Below are 12,501 nucleotides of genomic sequence, written 5' to 3' on the forward strand. Positions count from 1 at the left end.
AATGTATATTTACACAAACCAAAAATGGTATTAACTATGTGAAAACAGAAACCACCTTGTGCAACTTCTTGTATATTCTGCTTTGTTTTAGGAATTTGTGGTCACGAGTCTCAAAGGGCTGGGTTATGTCACACTGATGTGCGGCGACGGCACAAATGACGTCGGCGCTCTCAAACATGCTCACATAGGTAAAGAACTTCTATTTAGTGGTCACCGTACGGTTTTGTTGTCGTATTTATCATACGTGTATTTTACACAGGTGTGGCGCTGCTGGCCAACGCCCCTGAGCGCATGCCTGAAAAAAGAAGACGTGGGAGAGACAAGGAGGCGCCCGCAGTAGACCCTCGACCCTCGCTACCGGTCTACTCGGGGGGCAAACTGAGCTCCAGGGGGGCCAGACAGAGAGTGATGGCCCAAAGAGAGGAGCAGCTCGCTGCACAAAAAGTGCGTGCCATTACATAAGTGATGTCCTATTGTCATTGATTCATATAATAAAGTCGCAGTTCTTTCACAGGAGAGGATCAGTCAAGTCTTGCGGGAGCTGGAAGAAGATCAGGTGCAAATAGTGAAGCTGGGCGACGCCTCCATCGCCGCCCCCTTCACCTCCAAGCTCTCATCCATACAGTGCAGTGAGTCACAAATATTAAAGGTCCAAACTTTAGGCTGCTTCTATACTAGGGGTGTCAAACCTACGGCCTGGGGGCCGGATCAGGCCCACGAACAGGTTTTCGTCCGGCCCGCAAGATGAGTTTGCTCAGTATAAAAATGCTGAGCTATGTGCAGTGTGAAGATAGAGCTAACACTTCCATGTTTGGAACTGCTTATTAGTGATAGTAGTGATACACAATGTGGATTCTTACCTTCTAACTTGACTGTCAAAGACGTTGTTGGTAATAGGTAGAGATGTCCGATAATGGCTTTTTTGCCGATATTCCGATATTGTCCAACTCTTAATTACCGATTCCGATATCAACCGATACCGATATATACAGTCGTGGAATTAACACATTATTATGCCTACCGTATTTTTCGGAGTATAAGTCGCACCCGGAGTATAAGTCGCACCTGCCGAAAATGCATAATAAAGAAGGAAAAAAACATATATAAGTCGCACTGGAGCCCAGCCAAACTATGAAAAAAAACTGCGACTTATAGTCCGAAAAATACGGTACATTTGTTGTGATGCCCCGCTGGATGCATTAAACAAAGTAACAAGGTTTTCCAAAATAAATCAACTCAAGTTATGGAAAAAAATGCCAACATGGCAGGTTGTCCTTCAGCCTTACTGCCCCACCCGATCCTTAAGATCAGCCGATCAGCTGCTGTTGACGGTCCCTGACACAAGGCTGAAGCTTAGAGGTGACAGAGCTTTCGCCGCTGCTGCTCCCAAGCTCTGGAACGACCTACCTCTGAGTATTAGACAAGCCTCCTCTCTTCCTGTTTTTAAATCTCTTAAAAACATAATTTTATTCCATGGCTTTTAACACTGAGTGATATCCATCCTGCAATGGCGCCCCATAATACACATGCTGTGGACCTGTTTTTTATGTTTTTATTTATTCTATTTTATTTATTTATTTTTTATCGTGTTTTGTTTGTGTTGTGTTGTGTTTGCTTGGTATTCGTATTATCTTTTAACCTGCCCATTGTACAGCACTTTGGCTACACCTGTGGTAAATTTTAAATGTGCTTTATAAATAAAGTTGATTTGATTTGATTATGATTTGAGGTGGGGGGAGGTAGCGGGGGGTGTATATTGTAGCGTCCCGGAAGAGTTAGTGCTGCAAGGGGTTCTGGGTATTGGTTCTGTTGTGTTTATGTTGTGTTACGGTGCGGATGTTCTCCCGAAATGTGTTTGTCATTCTTGTTTGGTGTGGGTTCACAGTGTGGCGCATATTTGTAACAGTGTTAAAGTTGTTTATACGGCCACCCTCATTGTGACCTGTATGGCTGTTGACCAAGTATGCGGGGCATTCACTTGTGTGTGTGAAAAGCCGTAGATATTATGTGAATGGGCCAGCACGCAAATGCCTTTAAGGTTTATTGGCGCTCTGTACTTCTCCCTACGTCCGTGTACACAGCGGCGTTTTAAAAAGTCATACATTTTACTTTTTGAAACCGATACCGATAATTTCCGATTTTTTCCATTTTAAAGCATTTATCGGCCGATAATATCGGCAGTCCGGTAATATCGGCAGTCCGATATTATCGGATTTTCCGGGCGCACATAAATATTATCCCCTTCTAACTTCATGTGTGAATAACGAAAAGAGTCTAAATTCAAAAGTTTTGTTAAAGATGATGCTACGTATGTACAGAATAAAGCACATTTTACAACATCAGTTGAGGAAGATGAGTAAATGACCTTAATAAGATCCTGTAATTTGATTTTAACATTGTTATTAATTTCATCTTCTGATCGATTAAAAATGAACACCAATGAGAGCATTTTAAAAGTGCCAGAATCAATTCGACCTATTTGACTGTTGAATATCATCACATAACTCATTCTGAAAGTATTAATATTGTGTTGTTAATTTCATCTTCTGATCAATTAAAAAATTAACACCAATGCATTTTAAAACTGCCAGACTCAATTTGACCTATTTGACTGTTAAATAGGGCAGCACGGTGGAGAGGGGTTAGTGCGTCTGCCTCACAATACAAAGGTCCTGGGTTCGATCCTGCGCTCAGGATCTTTCTGTTTGGAGTTTGCATATTCTCTCCGTGACTGCGTGGGTTCCCTCCGGGTACTCCGGCTTCCTCCCACCTCCAAAGACATGCACCTGGTGATAGGTTGATTGGCAACACTAAATTGGCCCTAGTGTGTGAATGTTGTCCGTCTATCTGTGTTGGCCCTGCGATGAGGTGGCGACTTGTCCAGGGTGTACCCCGCCTTCCGCCCGAATGCAGCTGAGATAGGCTCCAGCACCCCCCGCGACCCCGTAAGGGACAAGCGGTAGAAAAATGGATGGATGGATGGACTGTTAAATATTATCACATAATTCATTCTGAAAGTATTAATAACGACAAATGAAGATAGAATACCATTAACCACAACATGTCAGTCTAAAAAAACCTCCAAAACATATGATTTCTACATTTTCAGGACGTGCTTGCGCCCTTGTGTGGTGTTCGGGTCTGTGGGACCCGTTTTCATTTTTATTAAAAGAAAAATGATACAATTAATTAATTTTTCAAACTGAGACTCACTGATTTTGGCTCATTTTCTGTGAAGAACATATATCAGAATACATATTTAATGACCACACACCATACACCCCGCCTACACATTTCTATTACATATAAGATGTCCGGGTCCACTGGACCCGGGACTAATAGAAGTGTGGAAATTGATGTTCTGTGTACCACACACACACACACACAGCAGGCCTAGACAGGAGGAGGACAGAGTGTAGGTACTAGAGATGCGCGGTTTGCGGACACAACCGCGGAGTCCGCGGATTATCCGTGGGTCGGGCGGTTGAAATAAAAAAAAAATAGATTTTATCCGCGGGTCGGGTCGGGCGGTTGAAATTAAAAAAAAATTAGATTTTAAATAGATTCAGGCGGGTGGCAGTTAAACCAATTCGGAAATATATATACATAGTTAAATGTTGTTACCCACATACGAAAAACGAGCAGGCACCTGCAGCATATGCCACAACAGAAGAAGAAAAAAAAAAAAAGAGATGCAAACGTGGTACGCGACAAACTAAAAAAGGGAATACTAAAGACCAGGGGAAAAAAAGGCCAGAAAAGTTCAGCGTGGACTCGTTTTTATGAGGTTGTAAATCAGGATGATAGTAATGCTGGCTATGTGATTTGCAAGAGCTGCGACGCTGTTTATGTCTACGTCAGTCACAAAACCGGGACATCTAACATGGTGCATCACATTTGTGCAAAACCCCGAACCTCCACAAACACCCTGAGCATGAGCAGTTTCGTCCGCCGTGATCCCAGAAGAGTGCCACAGGATGTTAAAACAAGATAGAACGCATTGAATGTCTCTGCTGAATTGGATCAGTCTCCTTTCTTTAACAGGCAAAAGCTTTATAACCTCACTAATGCCTTGCATCGTCTATATTAGATACATAACAACGGGCGGATGGCGGGCGGGTGCGGTTTTGATTAAATGTTAGTTCGGGTGGATGGCGGATGGTTGACGACTTTTGTGATGCGGTTGCGGATGAAATAATTGCCTATCCGCGCATCTCTAGTAGGTACACAGAACATCAGAGGGTCAAATGTGCGAGAAAATGAGAGCAGACAGTGTTGACAAACAATGTTGCAACCTTGTGTGGGAACCGCAGGTACAGAAACACAAAAGAAGAATCCCTGTGGGATGCAGAAACTGGCAGAGAAATTTTCCGTGCAACGTTCATATTGTTGTTACTCAGCCAGCGTTTGTGGGTCTTATTGGGATAAGGTAAACATCTGTTCAGTATTTTAACATAAAAGTGTTTGATTGTGAGGCATTAAAAGCCACAAAATGCAACGGGTCCGTCAGACCCACAAACGCTGGCTGAGTAACAACAATATGAACGTTACACAAGGGTTAAACAAAACAATCTCAAGTTGTCTTTATTTTTAAGTTATCGTGCCATGATTTTTATCCGTCAGGCCCACTTGGGAATACATTTTCCTCCATGTGGCCCCTGAGCTGAAATGAGTTTGACACCCCTGCTCTATACCAACTATAAATGCTCTTTGTCTCCCTCTAGTCTGTCATGTGATCAAGCAAGGCCGCTGCACGTTGGTCACAACGCTACAGATGTTCAAGATCCTGGCTCTGAATGCCCTGGTGCTCGCCTACAGCCAGTCGGTGCTCTACCTTGAGGGGGTCAAATTCAGCGACTTCCAGGCCACCCTGCAGGGTCTGCTGTTGGCCGGATGCTTCCTCTTCATCTCTCGGTCCAAGCCACTAAAAACATTGTCCCGGGAACGGCCGTTACCCAACATCTTCAATCTTTACACCGTGTTGACGGTGCTGCTGCAGTTTGCGGTCCACTTCTGCAGTCTGGTCTTTTTGTACAAAGAAGCGCAGAGCAGAAGTCCGCCGAGGTGAGGGGGCAGCCTGAGTCTCTGGTTTTTTTTTTGCTCCATCCAGTTAAATATCACATCTCTTTATTTGTCTTCTAGACAGGATCGGTTTGTGGACCTGTACAAAGAATTTGAACCCAGCCTAATCAACAGCACCGTCTATATCATGTCCATGGCTATGCAGATGGCTACTTTTGCCATTAACTACAAGGTATTGAGTTTTTTTTCCTGTTATTGGTTGTGTGAATGCATGTTATGCTATCGCCCCCCCCAGGAAGAAAGCATTTTGCGCCTCCCTCACCCTACACCGCAGCTATAAATAGTATAACTTTTCTAACATTGTAACCTTACTAACATTAAATAATACAAAAAAAACCTAAAGAATAACTTTAACATTCTTTTTGTCACTGTAACAGTAAAGAAGTGCATCAATTTGCCTGAAATTTGGAAAAACAATTCAATCCTAATTTAAACTTTAAACATTTTTGACCTGACTTAAAGGGGAACATTATCACCAGACTAGAGATGCGCGGATAGGCAATTATTTCATCCGCAACCGCATCACAAAAGTCGTCAACCATCCGCCATCCACCCGATCTAACATTTAATCAAAACCGCACCCGCCCGTTGTTATATATCTAATATAGACGATGCAAGGCATTAGTGAGGTTATAAAGCTTTTGCCTGTTAAAGAAAGGAGACTGATCCAATGCAGCAGAGACATTCGCGTGCCACGCTGTCACGGCCCAGACGCACACCAGTGCGCAATCATCTGGGAGCCGCGCTGAGCGCACCTCCAAGCGCGTGGAGGTGCGATGTCCCTCGCACCCGCGGCGGCTCCACCCGGGCTCGCGCCCGAGGCTTCAGCGCGCACCGCGGCGGCCATCCTACTCGTCGCGGCCTAGCCCTCGCGGCTCTCGCTGCCGGCGACGGCCGGGTATGGGCCCGACGCTCCAGCGCCATCCATTTTCAGGGCTAGTTGATTCGGCAGGTGGGTTGTTACACACTCCTTAGCGAGTTCCGACTTCCATGGCCACCGTCCTGCTGTCTATATCAACCAACACCTTTTCTGGGGTCTGATGAGCGTCGGCATCGGGCGCCTTAACCCGGCGTTCGGTTCATCCCGCAGCGCCAGTTCTGCTTACCAAAAGTGGCCCACTCGGCTCACCAGGGTGAGCCCCACCCCCTTCGTGAGCGCACTGCGCGCGGAGTTTACCCCTGTTACGCGCCCCCGGCAACGGGGGTGGCGGGCAGGTAAGCTGCGCGGGCGGAGCGCGCGGAGTGACCCCTGTTACGAGCCCCCGGCCACGGGGGTGGCGGGCAGGTAAGCTGCCTACCTGCTGCGCGTGACGCCGGCCGCGGCGAAGGCGGACGAGGCGGGGTGTCGGTGCGGTGGGCGCGGTGGTGACCCTGGACGTGCGTCGGGCCCTTCTCGCGGATCACCTCAGCTACGGCTCCCGGTGGGGCCCTCTCGGGGGAAGGGGCCTCGGTCCCGGCGAGGCGTCCCTTCTCCGCTCCGTAAAAGTGTCCATCTCTTTTTTTTTTTCTTCTTCTGTTGTGGCATATGCTGCAGGTGCCTGCTCGTTTTTCGTATGTGGGTAACAACATTTAACTATGTATATATATTTCCGAATTGGTTTAACTGCCACCCGCCTGAATCTATTTAAAATCTAATTTTTTTTAATTTCAACCGCCCGACCCGACCCGCGGATAAAATCTAATTTTTTTTTAATTCAACCGCCCGACCCGCGGATAATCCGCGGACTCCGCGGTTGTGTCCGCAAACCGCGCATCTCTACACCAGACCTATGTAAGCGTCAATATATACCTTGATGTTGCAGAAAAAAGACCATATATTTTTTTAACCGATTTCCGAACTCTAAATGGGTGAATTTTGGCGAATTAAACGCCTTTCTAATATTCGCTCTCGGAGCGATGACGACGTGACGTCACATCGGGAAGCAATCCGCTATTTTCTCAAACACCGAGTCAAATCAGCTCTGTTATTTTCCGTTTTTTCGACTGTTTTCCGTACCTTGGAGACATCATGCCTCGTCGGTGTGTTGTCGGAGGGTGTAACAACACGAACAGGGACGGATTCAAGTTGCACCAGTGGCCCAAAGATGCGAAAGTGGCAAGAAATTGGACGTTTGTTCCGCACACTTTACCGATGAAAGCTATGCTACGACAGAGATGGCAAGAATGTGTGGATATCCTGCGACACTCAAAGCAGATGCATTTCCAACCATAAAGTCAAAAGAAATCTGCCGCCAGACCCCCATTGAATCTGCCGGAGTGTGTGAGCAATTCAGGGACAAAGGACCTCGCTAGCACGGCAAGCAATGGCGGCAGTTTGTTCCCGCAGACAAATGAGCTAAACCCTCTGGATGTCTTGGCTCACGCCGTCCCTTAAACAGGACAGATCAGCTTTCAGGAAAAGAGCGCGGATGAGGGTATGTCTACAGAATATATTAATTGATGAAAATTGGGCTGTCTGCACTCTCAAAGTGCATGTTGTTGCCAAATGTATTTCATATGCTGTAAACCTAGTTCATAGTTGTTAGTTTCCTTTAATGCCAAACAAACACATACCAATCGTTGGTTAGAAGGCGATCGCCGAATTCGTCCTCGCTTTCTCCCGTGTCGCTGGCTGTCGTGTCGTTTTCGTCGGTTTCGCTTGCATACGGTTCAAACCGATATGGCTCAATAGCTTCAGTTTCTTCTTCAATTTCGTTTTCGCTACCTGCCTCCACACTACAACCATCCGTTTCAATACATGCGTAATCTGTTGAATCGCTTAAGCCGCTGAAATCCGAGTCTGAATCCGAGCTAATGTCGCTATACCTTGCTGTTCTAGCCGCCATGTTTGTTTGTATCGGCATCACTATGTGACGTCACAGGAAAATGGACGGGTGTTTATAACGATGGTTAAAATCAGGCACTTTGAAGCTTTTTTTAGGGATATTGCGTGATGGGTAAAATTTTGAAAAAAACTTTGAAAAATATAATAAGCCACTGGGAACTGATTTTTAATGGTTTTAACCATTCTGAAATTGTGATAATGTTCCCCTTTAAACCATTAGATGCTAAAAAAAAATTAAATGAAGTAAATTCAATAAATAATAACTTAAAATTGATCAGCAACACTAACTCAGCACAATATATAAACCACTTTAACCTACAAAACTAAAATTAATAAAACAGTCTGAGCTGACTTTTTTTAATCAAAATGACTACAATGATCACATTTAAAATGACCACAGAGCACATTTAGTTATTTAGTTATGTAAAAAATGCCAACATGGCACTGCCATATTTATTATTGAAGTCACAAAGTGCATAATGTTTTTTAACATGCCTCAAAACAGCAGCTTGGAATTTGGGACATGCTCTCCCCGAGAGAGCATGAAGAGTTTGAGGTGGGCGGGGTATTTGGGTAGGGGGTAGCGGGGGGGTGTATATTGTAGCGTCCCGGAAGAGTTAGTGCTGCAAGGGGTTCTGGGTATTTGTTCTGTTGTGTTTATGTTGTGTTACGGTGCGGATGTTCTCCCAGAATGTGATTGTCTTTCTTGTTTGGTGTGGGTTCCCAGTGTTAAAGTTGTTTATACGGCCACCCTCAGTGTGACCTGTATGGCTGTTGACCAAGTATGACTTGCATTCACTTGTGTGTGTGAAAAGCCGTAGATATAATGTGACTGGGCCGGCACGCAAAGGCAGTGCCTTTAAGGTTTATTGGCGCTCTGTACTTCTCCCTACGCCCGTGTACACAGCGGCGTCTTAAAAAGTCATACATTTTACTTTTTGAAGCCGATACCGATAATTTCCGATATTACATTTTAAAGCATTTATTGGCCGATAATATCGGCAGTCCGATATTGTCGGATATCTCCAAATACAATCTTTTTATTACATCAGTCTGGAATTGCTTTTCAGCAGTGTTTTTTAGGCGTCTTGCTCTCGCTCTCTCTCCAGCTCCCAACTCCCAACGACGTGTCTCATCCCGGCTGCTGCTAATAAAGGCGACAGGTGATTAGATAACAAGGCCCATCTGGGCCATCTACTCACCCGTCGCTGTCTTCGAAGCCGGTCCGGGCACACCCTGTTTCGCGGCAGGCCCGCAGGCCACGCCCCCCCCCCCCCCCCACTAGCATTAAATAATACAAAAAAACTAAAGAATAACTTTTTTTAACATTCTTTTTGTCCCTGTAACTGAAAAGAAGTGCATCAATTTGCCTGAAATTTGAAAAACAATTCAATCCTAATCCAGGGTATTCGCTGGGTCTTAAAACGTCTTACCACGTTTTTCCATCATTCTTACATGTTCTGTGGCATCGTGTCAGCTTTTCAGTAGCCATCCTACAATTTTAAGGAATATTTTATTTTAATTCAGTTTGTTATTATAATAATACGAGTGCTTTGTTCTCCTGGACAGGGTCACCCTTTCATGGAGTCTCTCAGCGAGAACAGACCACTACTGTGGAGCATCGCCCTGTCCGGCTTGGCTATTGTGGCACTTCTCACTGGTTCTTCGCCCGAATTCAACGAACAGTTTGCCCTTGTGGATATTCCAACTGAGGTATAATCTCTTTTTTTGTTCATTGTTTGGTGCTTCAGTCTGATATTAACGGTGCACTTTATTTTTCCCTTGCAGTTCAAAATGATCATCGCCCAGGTTCTGGTGGTGGACTTTGCCGCCGCCCTGTTGGTGGACCGCGTCCTGCAGTTCCTGCTGGGCAAAGGAACTCTGAGGGTGCCTTCTTGAACTCTCCTTGCCATCAGCACCCGCTGCCTTTACCCACTGTAAAGGGAGAGAAGACTTTAGAAAGGAAGAGGAATGATACTGCACGCAGTACTGTACACTCCCATTCTTCGGTCAACCATCAACAATGTTTTGATCCCTGCCGCACCTCCCTAAACCTTTATCTGTCCCTCCCCAAGTCCGCACAAGACCACGAAGAAACCAGTATTGAGTGCAAGACCGTGCCAGCTGAGTGACAGATACAAAAGGGACATTCTCCAGGAGAATTAACAAGTGTTTAGGATTTTTTTTGAGGGGTGTGGGGGTACTCTCCTTGATTTTGTAAAAAGACATCTCTAACAGACTTATAAAAAGACTTACAAAGTATGAGAGGTCTGTAAGAGACTGATTTTACCCAAACACCTCAGGGGACACGCCTTGATGTCGAAACGTGGGTCTTGAGTTTAGTTTTTTACTCGCGCTACAATTATTAATGATGATGTGACTCTAGTTGATACATTTTTCTTTGAAATAGTCCACTGAAAAATAATGAAGCAGCAGCTAAAGTGAAAGAAACACATTGCACATTGACTGTACTCCAAGACGCGTATAAATATAATTGTCCAGCTGCTATGAGTTTAGCACATACAATAGACATTTAGTAAATAAGGCACAATTTGCATGATCGCAATTAAGCATATTTTCCAGCCTCAGGTATGTAAATGATGTTATTCATGCTGCTAGTGATCGGTTCCTTCAGTCAACATAATTTCCGCACTTGTATCAGCAATCGAAGCGACCAACATGCTCGTAACTATTTTCATTCCAGCACAATTTACCTCAAATTAGCTGCAAACCGGAACTTCCACTTCAACAACCTGATAGTTTGTCATATGATCCATTGTGCAATAATTAGGCACACACGCCAATTTTTTTTTAGGGGCGTGACAATTGTCTGCCATAAATGAGCAAACCATCTACAATATTCCAAATGCACTACGTTCTAGAGCATACTTGCCAACCTTGAGACCTCCGATTTCGGGAGGTGGGGGGCGTGGTTAAGATATATATATATATATATATATATATATATATAAGAAATACTTGACTTTCAGTGAATTCTAGCTATATATATATATATATATATATATATATATATTTTATTACTTATATATATATATATATACAGTATATTTAAAGAAATACTTGAATTTCAGTGTTCATTTATTTACACATATACACACACATAACACTCATCTACTCATTGTTGAGTTAAGGGTTGAATTGGCCATCCTTGTTCTATTCTCTGTCACTATTTCAGAACACACACATTATACAAATATACATTATAAAATCAATAAGAAAACGGAAGCTCTAATTTGGGAGTCTGATTTAGGATCAGAAGTTCCTACATAAACATTGCGCACTCAGTCGCCTTTTTGTATTGATTACTGCAGCTGTGCACTGGATTCATTCACAAATACAAACTACAACTCACAAACACTTTAGAGTTAGGCTCCACCATCAGAATGTGTACTTAAACTTATAAAGATCACATGGATATTATTCAGTGAGTTGATTCACCAAAACTAACCTGTTATACAGGAGGAAAAAGCACACAGGATGTTTCAATTGTTCACAGACTGGTCGCGCTCATCAGAATGACAAGACACTTCCGGTCTGCAGGTGATAGCATTCAATCGGGAAGAAACGCCCTACTGCCCCCTACTGACCAATGTGAATACTGATAAATGTGGAATGACAGCTCCAAAAATGAATTCAAACCACAAAATAAAATAAATAAATCAACACAAAAATGTGACACATTATGGGTGGGTCACATATGCATGTACAGTAGATGGCAGTATTGTCATGTTTAAAAGTGTCACAACATTGCTGTTTACGCAATGTTGTGAACAGGCTGTCAACACGTCACTCAGGTCCGCATGGAGCTGGAGGGGGCGTGGCCTCCAGCTCCGCCTGAATTTCGGGAGAAAATTTGTCCCGGGAGGTTTTCGGGAGAGGCGCTGAATTTCGGGAGTCTCCCGGAAAATCCGGGAGGTTTGGCAAGTATGTTCTAGAGATGTGACGTTCGCGAACGAATCGAGTATTTGGGATGGCTCCTTTAGGTGGAAAAATGAGAACCGCTTTGCAGTTGTGAGTCATTTGTTTGAGAGACATTTTTAATGCACATTCAAATATAGCATAATGGACTGGAAAATGAGTGAGAATCAATCAATCAATCAATCAATGTTTATTTATATAGCCCTAAATCACAAGTGTCTCAAAGGGCTGCACAAGCCACAACGACATCCTCGGTTCAGATCCCACATAAGGGCAAGGAAAAACTCACAACCCATAGGATGTCAATGTGAATGACTGAGAAACGAAACTAAAACTGAACTGGCTACAAAGTCAACAAAAACAGAATGCTGGACGACAGCAAAGACTTACTGTGGAGCAAAGACGGCGTCCACAATGTACATCCGAACATGACATGACAATGTCCCCACGAAGAAGGATAAATGCAACTGAAATATTCTTGATTGCTAAAACAAAGTAGATGCGGGAAATATCGCTCAAAGGAAGACATGAAAATGCTACAAAAAAAGAGAAAAAGCCACCAAAATAGGAGCGCAAGACAAGAACTAAAACACTACACACAGGAAAACAGCAAAAAAACGTGAAATAAGTCAGGGTGTGATGTGACAGGTGGTGAT

The 12,501-nt window shown here is 44.0% G+C and overlaps 1 protein-coding gene across 1 annotated transcript in view; it reads left to right on the forward strand.

The window, feature by feature from the left end:
- The window catches only part of atp13a1 (ATPase 13A1), a 42,394-nt gene extending 32,226 nt beyond the window's left edge, over positions 1 to 10,168 (forward strand). The window contains exons 18-24 of the mRNA XM_061982040.2: positions 92 to 188; positions 260 to 444; positions 515 to 629; positions 4,725 to 5,064; positions 5,143 to 5,254; positions 9,476 to 9,619; positions 9,695 to 10,168. Of these exons, the coding sequence (XP_061838024.1) occupies positions 92 to 188; positions 260 to 444; positions 515 to 629; positions 4,725 to 5,064; positions 5,143 to 5,254; positions 9,476 to 9,619; positions 9,695 to 9,805 (1,104 nt within the window). The 3' untranslated portion in view covers positions 9,806 to 10,168. The remainder of the gene's footprint in view (positions 1 to 91; positions 189 to 259; positions 445 to 514; positions 630 to 4,724; positions 5,065 to 5,142; positions 5,255 to 9,475; positions 9,620 to 9,694) is intronic.
- The last annotated feature ends 2,333 nt before the right edge of the window (positions 10,169 to 12,501 follow it).

This window comes from Nerophis lumbriciformis, linkage group LG24 (genome assembly GCF_033978685.3).
Source record: "Nerophis lumbriciformis linkage group LG24, RoL_Nlum_v2.1, whole genome shotgun sequence".
NCBI lineage: Eukaryota > Metazoa > Chordata > Actinopteri > Syngnathiformes > Syngnathidae > Nerophis > Nerophis lumbriciformis.